At 44.7% G+C, this 19059-nt stretch overlaps 1 protein-coding gene across 2 annotated transcripts in view; it reads right to left on the minus strand.

The window, feature by feature from the left end:
* The window catches only part of SMAD3 (SMAD family member 3), a 102504-nt gene that overhangs the window by 16666 nt on the left and 66779 nt on the right, over positions 1-19059 (minus strand). For both annotated transcript variants that reach the window (XM_044279373.1, XM_044279375.1), the window contains exons 2-5: positions 8156-8349; positions 6106-6240; positions 5298-5369; positions 5055-5105 (exon numbers count right to left, since the gene is read on the minus strand). In XM_044279373.1, the coding sequence (XP_044135308.1) occupies positions 5055-5105; positions 5298-5369; positions 6106-6240; positions 8156-8349 (452 nt within the window). The remainder of the gene's footprint in view (positions 1-5054; positions 5106-5297; positions 5370-6105; positions 6241-8155; positions 8350-19059) is intronic.

A 19059-nucleotide genomic window follows, 5' to 3' on the forward strand; every position in this document is an offset into this window, starting at 1 on the left:
ATATCATTGTGCGGCCCCCCCCTCCCCTGTTGTTAACTCGTTGGTGGCCAGTGTGCGCACCCCCCTCCCTCCCTCTATTGTTTTAATACATTGGGGCCAGTGTGCGCGCGCCCCCCCCAACCCCCCCTCCCTCCCTCTATTGTTTTAATACATTGGGGCCAGTGTGCGCACCCCCCCAACCCCCCCCCCCCTCCCTCCCTCCCTCTATTGTAATAATAGCATTGGGGCCAGTGTGCGCACCCCCCCCCCCCCCCCCCCCCCGATCATCGGTGGCAGCGGAGTAGAAGATTTTCATACTTACCTGGCTGCTGGCTGCTGCGATGTCTGCGTCCGGCCGGGAGCTCCTCCTACTGGTAAGTGACAGCAATGCGCCGCACAGACCTGTCACTTACCAGTAGGAGGAGCTCCCGGCCGGACACAGAGATCGCAGCAGCCAGCAGCCAGGTAAGTATGAATCTTCTACTCCGCTGCCACCGATGATCGGGGGGGGGGGGGGCACACTGGCCCCAATGCTATTATTACAATAGAGGGAGGGAGGGGGGGGGGGGGTTGGGGGGGCGCGCACACTGGCCCCAATGCTATTATTACAATAGAGGGAGGGAGGGGGGGGGGTTGGGGGGGCGCGCACACTGGCCCCAATGCTATTATTACAATAGAGGGAGGGAGGGGGGGGGTTGGGGGGGCGCGCACACTGGCCCCAATGCTATTATTACAATAGAGGGAGGGAGGGAGGGGGGGTTGGGGGGGCGCGCACACTGGCCCCAATGCTATTATTACAATAGAGGGAGGGGGGGGGGGTTGGGGGGGCGCGCACACTGGCCCCAATGCTATTATTACAATAGAGGGAGGGAGGGAGGGGGGTGCGCACACTGGCCACCAACGAGTTAACAACAGGGGAGGGGGGGCCCACTGGCCACCAATGAGTTAAAAACAGGGGGGGGGGGGGGGGTCTGCCCCCTGCTGCCAGGCAGCAGGGGACAGTCATGTACACAGTTTTTTTGTATATTCTAACCTGAAGCGTCTCCATCACCATGGGAACGCCTCTGTGTTAGAATATACTGTCGGAAATGAGTTTCACGATGTAGCTCATATCCGACAGTATATTCTAACATAGAGGCGTTCCCATGGTGATGGGGACGCTACAAGTTAAAATATACCATCGGATTGGAGAAAACTCCAATCCGATGGTATAACAGAACTCCAGACTTTACATTGAAAGTCAATGGGGACGGATCCGTTTGAAATGGCACCATATTGTGTCAAGATCAAACGGATCCGTCCCCATTGACTTGCATTGTAATTCAGGACGGATCCGTTTGGCTCCGCACGGCCAGGCGGACACCAAAATGACTTTTTTTTCATGTCCGTGGATCCTCCAAAAATCAAGGAAGACCCACGGACGGAAAAACGGTCACGGATCACGGACCAACGGAACCCCGTTTTGCGGACCGTGAAAAAAAACGTCCGTGTGCATGAGGCCTTAGGCCTGTGCTTCTGCTGAAGAAGGCCCTGGGCTGGGTACTGTGGTTTGTACACACAAAGGGCACTTTGAGGTGAGTTTCTATGTAAAATTCTGCAGTCAGCAGTTTACAGTTTATTAGCAAGGTGAAACTAAGGGTACTTTCACACTAGCGTTATTCTTTTCCGGCATAGAGTTCCGTCCTAGGGGCTCAATACCGGAAAAGAACTGATCAGGCATATCCCCATGCATTCTGAATGGAGAGTAATCCGTTCAGGATGCATCAGGATGTCTTCAGTTCAGACTTTTTGCCATTTCTCTCTGGCCAAAAAGACTGAACACTTGCCGGAATGCCGGCATTAATTTACATTGAAGTGTATTAGTGCTGGATCCGTCATTAAGTGTCCCATTTTTTCGGATGACACCGGAGAGACGGATCCGGAATTTTAATGCATTTGCGGATCCGTCTGACAAATGCCATCAGCTTCCGTCGCTGGAACTGCCTGCCGAAATCCTCTGCCGCAAGTGTGAAAGTACCCAAAGGATCCTCTCGCACAGCCCGATGTAAAAAATAAATTAAAAAAATCAGCACCGATCGATCATGCATGGATGGAGACATGTTATTATGGATGTTTGCCTCCCATTCACTTTGCATGTGTGATCCACTACTAGGCTCATTGGGAAAAAAAATGTATAAAGAAAAAATGTATACTTTTTTACCGTCTACATTTGTATAGAATACTGAAGGTATTATGATAGCGATACCGCGCTCAAGAGCCTAGTTTAAATTAGTACTGTGAGGGGAAGGCGGGGTAATGCGATATGCTATCCACCGTAATGCACACAGGTAAATAACAGTATAGCTATCTCCTATACAGACAGGGTACCTGTATGTACATTGGTGGATTCCTGCTGGACGCAGATGTCACGTCTCGCTGAAGTCAGGGATCGCTGGTATCGCTGGTGCCAAAGTTCGGGATGTAAGTCTGTGTGCAGTTCGCTTTGCCAGATTACCTCCTACACGTTTCAACTCCCTGATGAAGAACAGCGTCTGTTTGAAAAGCGTTGGAGGTAATCTGGCACTTGTGGTCACTGGTGATTACGGAAGTGACGTCACTCGCTGCTCCTAGTGAGCGCACTCCAATCTGCTGCTGCAGCATCGCGCCACTGGCCGGGGCGCAAGGCAGCACGCCACCAAAGCGAACCACACACAGACTTACATCCCGAACTTTGGCACCAGCGATACCAGCGATCCCTGACTTCAGCGAGACGTGACCTCTGCGTCCAGCAGGAATCCACCAATGTACATACAGGTACCCTGTCTGTATAGGAGATAGCTATACTGTTATTTACCTGTGTGCATTACGGTGGATAGCATATTGCATTATCCCGCCTTCCCCTCACAGTACTAATTTAAACTAAGCTCTTGAGCGCGGTATCGCTATCATAATACATTCAGTAGTTGTTTTTTTAGTGCAGCAGATCTTGTGGTTCTGCTGTGATACCGCTGCCACCCTAAAGTGGAACACACAGAGCGCTATTGAAGCAAATCTATTAAAGTGCGATTTGTATAGAATAGTTTAAGTATACTATTCCATACCGTCAAAAAATAAAATAATATAATGCAAACTGGCTCAATGGCGACCAAAAGGTGAATGAAGTACCATGGATATAATTGGACAAATGGCATATACCCCAAACGTAGGGTTAAAAGGGGAGTTAATTCAACCTCTCACAAAAGGCACTAGATGCTATAAAATAAATAATGGGCCTATACTTACCCGTTAGGCCCCTGTCGTTTTCAGCACCACAGCTCCGGTCGCAGGGTTTGTACAATGCTGCAGCGGTGATGTAGAGGTAGACAGCATGAGAACGATGCAGCCAATCACTAACCTCAGCAGTACAGCACAAACACTGTGAGGCTATGGCGGAGGAGTAACAAGTCACTGTAGGCTGGTTATTTGTTTTATAACATTTAGCGATTTTTGGGAGGTAATTCGGACAACCCTTTAAACGTGCTTTACACAAATGAAAGTGCTGCTATGCATTCAATAATCTAGTACAGTGGTGGTGAACCTATGGCACAGGTGCCAAAGGTGGCACTCAGAGCCCTCTTTGTGGGCACCCGCACCCTGGAAAAAGTCTATGGTGTACCAATATGCTATTTATCAGCGCAGGGCGCACTATGAACAGCACAGGCAGTGCACCGAATGTAGGCAGGCGATTATAGCTAAATGATAAAGTACATGGAATATATACTATATTGGACTGTAGTATTCAGGTTATAGTGTGTTGGCACTTTGTGATGTGGGTTTTGGGTTGCAGTTTGGGCACTCGGTCTGTAAAAGGTTCACCATTACTGCTCTAGTATAATACAATCTTATGAAAAGAAGGTCAGTAAGTAGCATAACAGTAATAGACGCAGGATCTTATGCAGTGTAAGAAATGAGTGACCACACGTCTTCACTCTCCAGTGATGCCCCATAGGAAGCTTATTAGATGATCAGCAGATGCCAACTATAACCATAATAAGGTCAAATGGACTGGAAAATTATAGATGTCCATCAGGTTTGTTCTGCCAAATGGAATTAGGTCGACTCAATCACATGAGAATCACTTTCTGATAATGAAATGCTACTTGTTTAAAGGGAACCTGACACCATGAAAATGCAGTGCAATCTGCAGGCATATAGAGCACGAGGAGCTGAGCAGATTGATATATAGTTTTATGGGAAAAGATTCAGTATAACTTCTCATTTACATCTCTGCTCATTCTGGGCTTAGGAGTCCAGGGGGTGGTCATACCTTGTGATTAACAGCCTTCCCTGAGAGACTGCATACAGAGATAGCTGTTTCCATTTATTGACCGATAAACGAGATGTTGAAATTAATGGAACCAGAGATGTGGAAATTAATGGAAAAAAACCTGAAACACAAAGGCCCCTTTCACACGAGCGGGTTTTGTCGCACGGGTGCAATGCAAGACGTGAACACGTAGCACCCGCACTGAATCCTGACCCATTCATTTCAATGGGTCTGTGTAGATGAGCAGTTTTCTTCACGCATCAGTTCTGCGTTGCGTGAAAATCGCAGTGTGTTCTATATTCTATGTTTTTCACACAGTCCTGGCCCCATAAAAGTGAATGGGGCTTCAGTGAAAAACACATTGCATCCGGGAGCAAGTGCGGATGCAATGCATTTTTCACTGATAGTTTCTAAGAGATGTTGTTTGTAAACCTTCAGTTTTTTATCACGCGCATGAAAAACGCATCAAAACGCATTGCACCCGCACGGAAAACACTGAACAACTGAATACAATCGCAGACAAAACTGACTGAACTTGCTTGCAAAATGGTGCGAGTTTCACTGAACGCATCCGGAGCCAATCAGTCATGCTCGTGTGAAAGGGGCCTAAGTATCCCAGAAAGCTGCCTAACAACTCATGCAATTCAGACAAACTCATGCAATTCAGACAAAATTGGACACCGCTCTTTCAATGTCTTCATCTCCTCTGAACATTTCTGTGTACAGAAAATTGCATTTTTTACACTTACAAAAATGTTGTGAAGAATGAAGTAGAAAACCATCAACTTACCCATGTTACTGTGTGCAGGGGACATGGAATTTGGAGACAGGCTTGGTGACCCTAAAAGAAAATAATAATAATAATAATAATAGCAGTTAATCCAATCATCATGACACCTTTACCAGGCTTACGTCATGGGCAACACGACACTGGGACTGGAGTATTCTTGGCAGCACACGCGTGCGGCAGTGGAGGGATTGTTAGAGGAAGCAGTGAAGACGTCAGCCTACTCCATTCCGTCCATAGACTTACCTGAGTCTATGCTGTGGTTCATCTGATCACTAGTTTCCCCATCTTCACTCAGGTAACCAGGAGGTGGAGTTTCTAGGCAGAAATAAGTGACATTATTTTACAGTGTAGGAGTATAAATTGCATTAAAGAGATTCACTCTCCCATAACATTCTGGCACAGGGAAAAATTAAAGGAGTTTTGCACCTTGGTAGGTGTTTTTGGCCAACCCCCATCCCTCCAGAGCAGACCTAAGGAGGGAGACATACTTGCTTCCCGGTGCTGGCTCCTTCGTGCCACACTGGATGTAAACTTCCTATATGACATAGCTGAAGCCAATTAATGGCCGCAGCAGTGACGTGCTACCTTGCATGACATGGTCACGTGACGCAATGGAAGTGTGTGACTGCTGCAGCCAGCGATTGACTGCAGAGGTGTCAAACTAGAAGTTTTCATTATTGTTAATGCTGCCCCTGCTAGAGTCACCAGGCCTCATTTAACAAAACCGTCTTTGGTGCCCATAGCAACCAATCAGAGCTTCCCTTTCATTTTTTCAGAACACTTTAAGAAATGAAAGGCGAGCGCTGATTGGTTGTTATGGGCAACAAAGACCGTTTTCCTGTTAGACAGTTTTGAAAAAGGAGGCCCAATGAGTTATCAAGTAGGTTGCATCGCGCCAATCTCCAATGTGGTAGGTTTGCACCACCTTGTACTGAATTTCTGGGATGTACGATACATAGATTATAAATCACGGAATGATTTACAATACATAAAACTGTAAGAAACAAAATGTGGTGCGACTCCCCCCTCCGAACTGAGCGTACATCCTTACCTGGAATGTAGCTGCTTATGGGCTCAATGCCGGCTGGGAAGTTGGTATTCTCCGGGATGGAATGACTATAGTCATCGAGGGGAGGGTATTCTGTAGGAATCTCGGTATTTCTTGGGACTAACACGGGAGGCAGAACTGAGGCAAAATAGAGATAAAGACATTACGACAACAACAAAAACATAAAACTTTAGAAAATTTTACAACCAGAGAGACCGCCGGTAGCGTTATGAGACTATTATCATGGCTCCACCGCATCCATTTTTGGAATCTGTAACACTGACGCATCTGACCTGCTTCACTATTTTAAAATTTTGCTCCCAAAATACCTATAGAGATGATTATATCTTTTTTTTCTGCGCAAACGTCACACTCAAAACAGAAGAAAGAACAACTTACATATCAGCACTATGTTTCACAGGAAGGGCAGCGTAATGCAAGTGAATCTGCTGCTCTGTGGGTGAGTGACCTCCGTAAAAACAGCAATCGTATATGCAGGAAATAATGCAAGGAAATCATGTCTGCTCCCATGGAGAGCACACGCGACAAAGTGATTACCTTTACTGCTGGATTTTTCCATTAACCACTTCACTACCACTGGATTTTCTTCCATGTATCACCAGCCACAGTTAAGCAAATTTTTGCATAAATCAGAATAAGGGCTCATGCACACAAACATATTTTTTTCCCGTTTCCGTTACTTTTTTTTTTTTTTTACAGGTCCGTATGCGGAACTGTTCACTTCAATGGGGCTTGAAAAAAAAAAACAACAAACAGAAATGACTCTGCTTGCATTCCGTGTCCGTATATCCACATGTCCATTCCACAAAAAAAAGTCCTATTCTTGTCCGTCTTGTGGACAAGCACAGGCATTGTTACAATGGATCCACAATAAAAAAAAATGAAAAATGCAACACGGAGGTCATTATTATATATATTTTCTTTTTTTTTGCGGATCCGTGTTTTGTGGACCGCAAATTACATACAGTCATGTGCATGATCCCACACTAGTCAGTCTGATGCATGGAGTGTATACATTTGGGTTCCAGGGTAGGACTAGGGATGGAAATAGGACTGGTGTATCGTTCCAAGTTTTTTTTTGTTTTTTTTTTGGGGGGGGGGGGGAAGGGGTTTGCAGGACATTGTAACTTTGTATTTATTTTCTATAAAATAAAGCTCCTCTGCCTTCTCTATGGGGCAGTTTGCAATTCGATCGGTTCCATTTCTAACGGAGGCCATGATCTAGTGGTGTATCCACTGTCTTTAGTAATCAAATTGATGGATCCAAGTTATGAAATCCATTGGAGAAAGAATTTCACAGCAAGAACAGAACAGCAAACTGCACTGTTCTTACCATAATGGGCAACTGCACCCAATGCAAGCATTAAAGGGGTTTCCGGCTTTTTCCTCTGGATGGGTTATCAGTATCTATTTGGTCTACCCCTGCCGATTAATTGTGAGAGAAGGCCGCAGAGCTGCAGCCTTCTCACAGCTTATTTTAGGTCAGCAGTGTCATTTTATCGGTCACGTGGCCTAGGTACAACTCGCCCGCATTCACTTGATACCAAGCACAACTGCTAGTCAATGGCTAGCACTGTGCTTGGTAAGCTATGAGGGTGCAGTGGCACTCTCACAGGAACGTCGCAGTCTCCTACCTCACCGATCAGACACTGATGACCTATCTTGATGACTAGATCATCAGTATGAAAATGTCAGAAAGCCCCTTTAATGGTGCCTGAGTATAGCCTGGTAGAATTGACAACAGAAATAATCAGTTGGTATTCCTTAGAAAAGGGCCCATTTACATGCGCTGAAAAACAGAGCAATGACTGGGAACGAACCGTATTTTCACGATCGTTGCAGCAGATCCCAGGATACACAAGTCGGTGTGCTGCCGAGAAACGATTTTAAGTGCCACATTTCTGATTGCCAACTCATTTACATATAACAGTTATCATACATAAGATATTGAAAGAATAATAATCGTTACAAAAAATAAATAAAAAAAGGCTCTTCAATGTAATGAATATGTCTGTGGAGTGAAGGCAGATACCTGGAGTCTCCACTCTTTGATAATGATATGGATTGACACACACTTCATCCTTCTTCATGTTGAAAGCGTATTCACACATTTCCATTGCCCGCAGCTCGTGGTGACTGTGCAGATCTGGCCACCTCCAGAGGCGGCAGTATATGACGTGTGGCAGTCCTTTTCGATGGGACACTTGCAGCCTACCATCCAGAGATCTGTGAAGATAAGGCACAATCTGTAATCAGCATCGCTCTGCACCACATGCGACCTTCAGTACAGGTTCACACCTCAGACAAAGCTTGAGATCTCTGCTCTTTCTATGGTTTGGAGTCATGTGGACGGTCCTACCAGTGATTGGCAGCCATCTCTGTATATACACTCCTACAGAGAAGGCTGTAAGTCAATCAGTAAAACCACCCACTGGACTCCAGTCTAGAAAGAGCGGAGAGTTCAATCAATAAAAGTACCAGTTATACTGGATATTTTCCCACAAAGCTACCATATTGTTCGCTCCATAGAAAGCACTTTTTCCTCCCAAAAGTGGGGGGAAATGGCAGTGAGTCTTATGGAGCGAATATTAGTGGAGGGCTGATGGGGGTTAGAGCTGAAGTCTAATAATCAATGGGGGTCTGATCTGAGGTCTAATTAGGAATGGAGGTTTAATTTGGGGGTCTGATCTAAGATCTGATGAACATTGGGGGTCTGATCTGAGGTCTGATGAGGATTGGAAGTCGAATCTGAGGTCTGATGAGGATTGGGGGTCTGGTCTGAGATCTGATGAAGATTGGGGGTCTGGTCTGAGGAAGAAGATTGGGGTCTGATCTGAGGTTTGATTTTCTTCCTCTAAATCTTACGTGCGTCCTATGGGCCAGTGTGCCTTATGGAGCAAAAAATGCGGATATATCAATCTGCTCAGCTCCGTCTGCTCTATAAACACATGTTCCATTTATTATGTATTCTAAATTCATTTTAGGCTCATAATCGCATAAAAGGGTCTTTTTAGACATTAAGTTTAAGGTCACACACTACAATTTTGGTACCGTGTTTTGCTCAGGATTAAAAAAAAAAAAAAAAGTGAAAACTATGTTTGGCCCCTAACAATTCTGAATAAGATTTAGTTCAGATTTTGTGGCTTCCATTGCCAGTCAAAGAGAAGACAATCTCTTCTGCAATCTCTACTGAGGCAATGTGAATTATTACATTGGTGCTAGAAGCAGTGATCGCATCCTCTGCACAGCATCCAAATGATTAGAAATGATAAGAGAAATGAGGTGGAGTCATTTTGTTGGCCAGAGTCGGGTTTCGACCACGCTGCACTTACAAACCACATGGACGCCTGAACTATGAGGACTTTATATATAAGTCAGCAGGATTCAGCGTACACATACAGGATGTGCGACAGGTCACCAAGCTGAGAAGGGAGGTCTGGCCGGATAAGATAAAATACTGATAAGAGGCAGGGGGGACCAGCCTCATGGCAATGCCATCTGTTAATGCTTAACCCTTCATGGCAGACTGTGCTCTACCTGCTCCCAAACACGTGTAAAAGTGTTTAGGCTATGTTGAAAGACCCCGTATGATTCCCATTTCAAAGTGTTCTGCTTCCCTTTCTCCTGATCATGGACACAACTTAGGCTAAGTTGACATCACGTTTTTTTTGTCTTCCATATACATTAAACGGATGTTTCTGACCAATGCCATACAGTGGCATCTGTCACCATATGCTTCCACTCAAAAAAAATATATATAAATATATCATACGTTTTTTTACTTGACTCTGCGGCATGGAAAAGCGTGGTGTACTGCCACTTTTGTATTTTTTTTTCCCAACATATACTTTAAACGTGGGGCAAAAACATCATGTGAGTTTTCAAAAATTCACACCGAATCTGACACCACTTTTTAGGACTTAACATACACCAAAAGCACAATCTTAAAAGGCATCAGTCAGCAGATTTGTCCCTATGAAAGTGACCTGTTGCATGTGCACCTGGCAGGTGAAGGCATCTGTGTTGGTCCCATGTTCATATGTGCCCGCACTGCTCAGAAAAATGATATTTTTATATATGCAAATGAGCCTCTAGGAGCAATGGGGGCGTTGCCGTTACACCTAGAGGCTCAGCTCTCTCTGCAACTACTGCACCCTCTGCATTTTGACAGGGCCAGGCAGTGAAAACTTTATCACGCCTGGTTCTGCTTCTCCTAAATTCAAAAGGTCAGGGTTGCAGAGAGAGCAGGTGCCTGATTAAGAGTCCTGAGTAGTCTGGAAATCTTGCAATTTTATTATAGTATTTTCAGTTAGCCACTGAAAGGTATCAACCACTGAGGACTCTCAATTCTTTAATTTGCCTGGTTGTCCACCCGTGGTCTGCTACGCTTGTGTGGGCACAGCAGCTCAATAACACGGACCATCACTAAATGTACCGAGATGGTGCTTTGTGGATGAAAGTCACAGATAGAGCCGACTCATGTTCTTAACACCACTTCTCATCATAGTCACACAGGTCAACAAACCAGTGTTTCCATTTGCATTTTTATATTTCTATTGGCTACAAATGGTTATAAATCCTAAATGTAGAATTAATCTACATAACATTTTGAGTAACTTACTTAATGGGGCTTTGTCACTTCAGCAAATGGCATTTATTATGTAGAGAAAGTTACTACAAGCCACTTACTAATGTATTGTGATTCTCCATATTGCCTCCTTTTAGCTGGATTCATTTTCCCATCTCATTATACACTGCTCATTTCCATGGTTACGACCACCCTGCAATCCAACAGCAGTGGCCGTGCTTCCATACTATAAAAAAAAAAAAAAGTACCAGCCTATGTGATCTCTCACAGTCCCGGTCACCATGGAGACCGATATTTTTTCCTATAGTGTGCAAGCACGAACACCACTGATGGATTGCAGGGTGGTCATAACCATGGAGACGAGCAGTATAAAATTTGATGGAAAAATTAATCAAGCCAGCAAAGGAAGCAATATGGACAATCACAAGACATTAGTACCTTTACAGAAATAGAAGCAATTTCTAACTTACACCAGTCTTCTGGCCTCTTAAGGCTACATTCACATGACGGCTACATTCACAGCCAACTAATGTCTATGGGGTTTTTGACTTTGCTGTTTTTTTAACAGCTAGTGAATAGCGGCTTTTTTTTTTTTTACTTTGTATTAATAGCCAGAAGGACCTCATCAAAAGCAATGGGAATGTTTTTAAAGGGGTTCTCTGGGAATTAAGAAAATTATAATACGCAGATATTACTTTATTATAAAAATATTCCCAAATACCTTTTATTAGTTATAATGGCTTGCTTTGCCTGGGGAGCAATCACTAGGAGAAATAAAATGGCCGCCATCCTATTAGTACACACAAAACCTGTCCTAATCACACAGGAGGACAAGTTACTTCACAACACTAAGGTAAAGAGCTGCCTCATCCTCCTCTCTGCTCTGACTGTCAGGGATTATGATCCTGACTACAGTTTAGGGACCATTCACACGTCCGTATGTGTTTTTCGGATCCGCAGAACGGATGCGGACCCATTTTGCGGACGTGTGAATGGACCCTAATATAATTAGCTGAATCTTTCAGTGTTGTGAAGTAACATGTCCTCCTGTGTGATTAGGACAGGTTTTGTGTGTACTAATAGGATGGCAGCCATTTTATTTATCCTATTGAGTGCTCCCTAGACAAAACGAGCCATTATAACTAATGTAAGGTATTTGGGAATATATTTAAAATTAAGAAATATTTAAGTATTTTAATTTTCTTTATTCCCAGAGAACCCCTTTAACGGCCGTTAAATGTGGGTTCAAAAGGGCCTTTTAGGGGGGAAAAAAATAAATACTCACCTCATCCACTTGAATGCATGGGACACTAGCTCCTCACTGGATGCAACAGGAAAGGACCTGCACTCCCAGTGTGATGACATCATCATGCTGGATGTGCAGGTCATTTCCTGCTGCATCCAGCAAGGAGCGAATGTCCTTGCGTGTTTGAGTGGATGAGGAGAGTTTATTTTTTATTTTTTTTACACAAGGGGGTACTAATAATATTGGAATCCACTAAGGGGGCATTATGAATACCGGGGGGGGCACTAATGGGGGCATTATAAATACAGGGGGGGCACTAATGGGGGCATTATTAATACAGGGGGGCACTAATGGGGGCATTATTAATACAGGGGGCAGTAAAGGAGGACACTAATGGAGGCAATAATACCAGGGGTCACTAATGGAAGCATTAATAATACCGGGGGCACCATGGGGGGTGTATATGGTGGGCACTGCAAATGTTGGGATTTTTTTTGGGGAAAAAAAAGCCAGTTGAATTCATCCATTTTTCGTGTAAATGTAGCCTAAAGCGCAGAAGATAATCTTATATCCGACTAGAGCTGACAAAAACTGTACGAGTTAGCTTTTTCCGTATTGTTTAGGTATAGGGACAGTACACAATTTAGAGAGTATATGAAAAATGTCAATATATCAGATGAGTGACAGGCTTTATAGTCAGCGACTGATTCTAATTATTCTCGTGGACACTTCGGAGAAAGTGCTGAGCTCCAGGTCACAATACTCAGTTATTTGAGAAAGTTATTTTAGGGGATAGAGCTCTAGCTGGGACCTGCCCTCTGCCAGAAAACACGTCTAAAGCCTGCAAGCGACTGCCAGTCTTGGCCTTAATCCAGTAGAGCGGAGCCTTGCCATTTGTACTCCCATTGTTGCCAAGTCAGCCACTTACGAAGTGCGAAAAAAGCCTGTGCTGCAATGAATTCATTTACACGTGAAAAAGATATGCAGCACACGCTATCTGATGTTTATCTGTATGAGCGTTTCATGTCAAACATGTAACCTTCCGATCTACCTGTCGAAGCCTGTAAACACGCAGATCTGTCACAGACCTTTAGGCTCCATCCAAACTGCCGCTCACAGCGTCCAATGCGGGAAACATTGTAAAATGGCCATTCTATTCCCACTGTGAAAGCAGCCGGTTTGTCCGATTCCCCTACTGATATATTATATGCATTACAAAGCACGCCTTGCAAATGTATAGATGGATAACCAGGCCATGGGAGAAGGAAGGGGATGTCAGCGCATTTTTTTGTATTGCGAAAAAAAAAATATATATATCACCTGACCGCCAAGTCAGAGCTGCTTGTCAATCACACTGCTCCCCAACTGTTCCCATACACTGAAGCGGTCATGAGGCAAAACTAGTGAAAAATTCAAAGCACAGCCGTTGCCTGATCAGGGTTCTGCTTTCATTTTCCAAAGGGTCTCCAAAAATTCTAGATATTATTGGCAACTGCTCCGTTCTTCTATTTCACTAGACCCTGAATGGCGGCACACAGAGTCCTGCGGTCTTTATCAGTGTCATGCCTCCATGTGGCAACGTATTCTCCCCTAGAAGCAAGAGAACAATTCCTCTACAACATGATTTCAATTTATGATGGATTCTGTATAAATCTATAATATAAAATGGTACAGTATGGACCTATAAGACTTCTACTGTGGATTTGCATTTACCATTGCCGCAGGGCCGCATGCAGATGAGCCCCATTTTTTAAAAATCGGATTTCAAATCTCCGCTGAAGAAAATCTACCGCCTTACGAATGGCAACATGGAAGTTCACTGCACACAATGGCATTCGTCATATATTCCATTTATTGGTACCATGTGCCCTCCAAGATTTATTGTCAAAACGGGGGGAAAAAATGGACGCTCTTTCGAAACTTCTATTTAGCCAAGCGCTGGTAAGCTGAACAATACACTCAGACTCCGGGCTCATTCAGACGGCAGTATGCTGTCCGCAAAAATGCGGATCAAATTTTTTGCGGATTAGATGCTGACCCATTTATTTCTATGGTGCCCTTTTCTTCCATTGCACAGCTCAGCCAAAAAAATAAAACATGTCCTATACTTGTCAGTGAAAATCAGGACATGGCCCTATTAAAGTCTATGGATCAGCAAAAAAAATATGGAATGTAATCCGTTTTTTGCGGACATGCTGAACTGTCCGCAAAAAAACGCATCTGCATTTTTGCGGACAGCATACGCCCATCTGAATGAGCCCTTGATATCCACGAGGAACAGTCATGTCCGCCACATGGCTAAACAAAATGGAATGTAATCCATATTTTGCGGACATGCTGAACTGTCCGCAAAAAAACGGATCTGTATTTTTGCGGACAGCATACGCCCATCTGAATGAGCCCTCGATATCCACGAGGAACTGTCATGTCCGCCACATGGCTAAACAAGGCTCTAATCAGACTGTGGAGTCATACAAGACAACCCCAGGATGTGTGAGCAATGTTGTGTGCTCACATGTATACAAAAACCTCCGGATCAGACCGTCTCCCCCAGAATCCCTGCGCGGTCTCAAAGCTGTGGGAGCACACTTGGTGGTCCTGAACGAGACAGCAAGTGACAAATGCTGTGCAACGCAGATGAGAAGCGCCATTCTTATTTATTTCTGGAATATTTTGCATGGTAAACATTCTTTCTTCCGAGCCGCCGGTGATGGTTAGCCTCAACTTCACTTTATGAGTCGGAACTCGACTCCACACTTAGAACGGCTCACTGCTTGGGAGGTTTAACCATTCCCACACCCTGTACAGCAAGAGACGAGGGAGATTGTGCACTGTCGATGAAACAGGAAGAGATAAAAACCACCCGATTTTTACAGTTTCCTTTAAAACGACAATTTACTTAATGGGAAAGCCACCCAAGATAGACCTAAGAAGGTGGCATGCAGTGTAAACAATGAAGAAGCTGCAGCACTAGCCCGAATGGACCACCTGTCATAAGAATATGCCACCAGTATTGTGAACCCCCGAAAACCTGAAAGGGGTTTTCTGGGAGCTCTCAGGATAAGTTATCAGTAGGGTTTGGCGAATCGGGTTCGGATTGCTGTGTCTGAATCAGATTCTTTTAAAAACTACGTTAAGAATATCAGCTCCTTTCTAATGTAAAATGTATTGCCTCCGTGAAGGTCGTTCTACGAGGCACGAAACGGAGTTCGGCATCGTAAGTTGATACAGTAATTTATGCGAATAAACAAAGTGACACGTGATAGAGGCGAGGCGAAGTAAGTCTTGTGACGTTTGCTGAAACTTCGAAACGACCTCTGCGGAGGCAATATATTTTACTGTAGGACTGAGCAGATATTCTTAACTTAGTTTTTAAAGAATTGGGTTCTGATCTAGCAATCCGAACCAGATTCGCTCAACCCTAGTGATCAGTATCTGATCGGTGGGGGGGGGGGGAGGGGCGACAACGGGGACCCCTGCTTATCAGCTGTTTGATAAGGCAGCGCTGCTGACAGTAGCGCCGCAGTCTTCTCGCAGCTTTTCCTAGGCTGTGTGACATGACATTCATCGGTTACGTGGCCTAGACACAGCTCAGCACCACCGAAGTGAATAGGGCTGAGCCGTGATACCAAGAACGGCCGCTATAACCACCGTCCCGGGTGTCGGCCCCCACTGATCAGATACTGATGACCTATCCAGAGGACAGATCATAGGTATAAAACTCCTGGAAAAGATGAGATATTGTGTTGGAATTAGTGGGGCACTAGGTTTTCTGCTACACGTACCTGGCCATGTTGAGATAAATGAACAGTCAAGTGTGCACACTGCTGTAAATAAAATCATTAAAGAAAATGGTGTCAACGGGGTTTGGGTGCTCTATAGTTTTGGGTGATGTGATTTACAGACATGTCGCTGTTGTATGCCAAATCATAAATCTTGGCTAGATATCCCCTTTGAAGTCAATCCTCCAGTCTTCCATTTTGTACTTATTCAGTGCAGATCATGGCGTTCTTTAAATCCAATGAGAGGACCATCCCCAAATTCGGAAGATTTAATAAAGAAATACTGGACCCCTCAACGCTAGTAAAATGCACCCAAGCAACAATATGAGATACAGCTGCAGAAGTAGAGGTCACTATAGACAAGAGAACAATGTTATGTCTTAGGCCACGCCTCTTTTCTGATGAGACCCACCCCTCCCACTAAACCCCACCTCTTGTTGAGCAAATATCTGAAAATATAGCGGGAAAAGTCTGCTGCAGTTTTTGCCGGTGGTCTGTAGCAAAGACTGCATAGACAGTGAATTTCCATTGTAACCTATGGGAGTTTCATTATGTTCTTAGGAAGGCATGGTTCCATATAAATTATCACTGTGGTAGCCTTGGATCCTTCAGAGGGTTCCAAACTACTACATCGAACAAATGGCTCCGCTGATCTCAGCGCAGGGGAGCTGTTCGGGCCCCGAAAGCTCAGCACTCCTGGGGGAAAGCCATCTTGGATGCCGTGGTCAGAATTGACCACAGTATCTGAGGGGTCAAAGGGGTATTCCCATCTCAGACAATGGGGGCACATCGCTAGTATATTCCACGATTGTCTGATAAGTGTGGGTGCCACCTCTGGGACCCGCACCTATCTCATAAATGCAGCCGGCAAAATGAAGGAAGGTGCCCCACGCATGTGCAGCCACCCTCCATTCATTTGTATGGGTCCACCGAAAATAGCCGAGCGCCACTGAAGTGAATGGAAGCTGTGGCCACGCAAGAGCAGTGCACTACCCTTCATTTCTATGGGGCTGAGAGGATCAGTCGGCTATTTTCAGTGGCCCCATAGAAATGAATGTAGGGTGGTAGCGCATTGCCGGCTCAGTTAAAGAGACCTCTGGGACCTGCAATTATCAGACATATCGACATGCCCTCATTGTCTGAGATGGGAATACCTCTTTAAATGTCTATGTGAGCGGGTGCCATGTTTGAAGACCCAACTTCTTCCGTACATGTACGGCGGAGGTTGGGAAGGGGTTAATGACCTATGCTGAGGAATCTGGGAATCTCAACACAGGTCCTACCTATTCTTGTCCGGTTTTGTGGATAACACTACCCCTTTACATTGATGGCAGGGAGAAAAAGAAGGTAGAATACCCCCGGGGGCTATCAGGCTACTTTCTCATCTGCATTTTCCTTTCTGGTTTTGAGATCCAGCAGAGGATCTGAAAACTGGAGGAAACCGCTTCAGTTTTGTCCCCATTCATTTTTAATGGGTACAAAACTAAACAGACCGAAACAAAGTGCACTGGAATACATTCCGTTCGGATTTGTTGCGTTCCCATGCCGGACACAAAACCGCTGCAAGCAGTGCCAGGTCAGTTTTTTTTTATAATACAACCGGATCGGTTCTGAACGGATGCAGCTGGTTGTTTTATTTAAAACCATGCATTTTGCTGCGGTTTTGAGATCCCATGCCAGATCTCAAAGCGGACAGCAAAAACGCCTTGTCAAGGATCTGTTTTTTGCAGACCAAAAGATGGCTCCAGCCATGTGCCAGAGACCTGAAGTGACCAAAGAAAAGTCTGTAAAAGTAGTAATGATCTTGTTTGGGGCGCATGTATGCCTATCAGTGTTCTGGATGCACTGCATCTGTGCTGGCCAGGAATAAACAGCGCAACAGCAGCAAATGTCAATGCACAACACTCACTACAAGAGAGACTGGGTGCCGCAGTTATTGCCTACTACTACTACTACTGTGCCATTCACTTCCTCTTCATACCCCGCTGCAGTGCAAGGAATTGGAGGATGACTCATTTCCTCCACAGAGAGGAGCTTACCTCATTTTCTGTGAACGAGCCCAATAACAAACAAAAGGTATCGTATCTGAACGCCATATAGCACCGGCTTTATAGCAGCGGGGTCACTGTATCAGCTGACTCATCCACAGCTTTCACAAGCAGGAAACGGCATGAAGCCACTTTCACACGGTCAGGATTTGGGCAGTTATTAGTATTACTAAGTAAAAAAAAAATAAAAAAAAATTAAAAAAAATAGTCGTGCGCCTCTAAGTTTGGCATTTCACAGATTTGACCCTCCCTAGTACAAACCGGAGTCCCAAAAAGTTGAGACACTATACAAATCGTGAATAAAAACTGAATGCAATGATGTGGAGATGGCAAATGTCAATATTTTATTTGTAATAGAACGTAGATGACAGATCAAACGTTTAATCCGAGTAAATGTATCATTTTAAAGGAAAAATACGTTGATTCAAATTTTCACTGCGTCAACGAATCCCAAAAAAGTTGGGACAAGTAGCAATAAGAGGCTGGAAAAAGTAAATTTGAGCATAACGAAGAGCTGGAAGACCAATTAACACTAATTAGGTCAATTGGCAACATGATTGGGTATAAAAAGAGCTTCTCAGAGCGGCAGTGTCTCTCAGAAGCCAAGATGGGTAGAGGATCACCAATTCCCACAATGTTGCGCAGAAAGATAGTGCAGCAATATCAGAAAGGTGTTACCCAGCGAAAAATTGCAAAGACTTTGCATCTATCATCATCAACTGTGCATAACATCACCCGAAGATTCAGAGAATCTGGAACAATCTCTGTGCGTGAGGGTCAAGGCCGTAAAACCATACTGGATGCCCGTGATCTCCGGGCCCTTAAACGACACTACACCACAAACAGGAATGCTACTGTAAAGGAAATCACAGAATGGGCTCAGGAATACTTCCAGAAACCATTGTCAGTGAACACAATCCACCGTGCCATCTGCCGTTGCCAGCTGAAACTCTACAGTGCAAAGAAGAAGCCATTTCTAAGCAAGATCCACAAGCTCAGGCATTTTCACTGGGCCAGGGATCATTTAAAATGGAGTGTGGCAAAATGGAAGACTGTTCTGTGGTCAGACGAGTCACGATTCGAAGTTCTTTTTGGAAATCTGGGACGCCATGTCATCCGGACCAAAGAGGACAAGGACAACCCAAGTTGTTATCAACGCTCAGTTCAGAAGCCTGCATCTCTGATGGTATGGGGTTGCATGAGTGCGTGTGGCATGGGCAGCTTGCATGTCTGGAAAGGCACCATCAATGCCGAAAAATATATTCAGGTTCT

This window comes from Bufo gargarizans, chromosome 2 (genome assembly GCF_014858855.1).
Source record: "Bufo gargarizans isolate SCDJY-AF-19 chromosome 2, ASM1485885v1, whole genome shotgun sequence".
Lineage (NCBI taxonomy): Eukaryota > Metazoa > Chordata > Amphibia > Anura > Bufonidae > Bufo > Bufo gargarizans.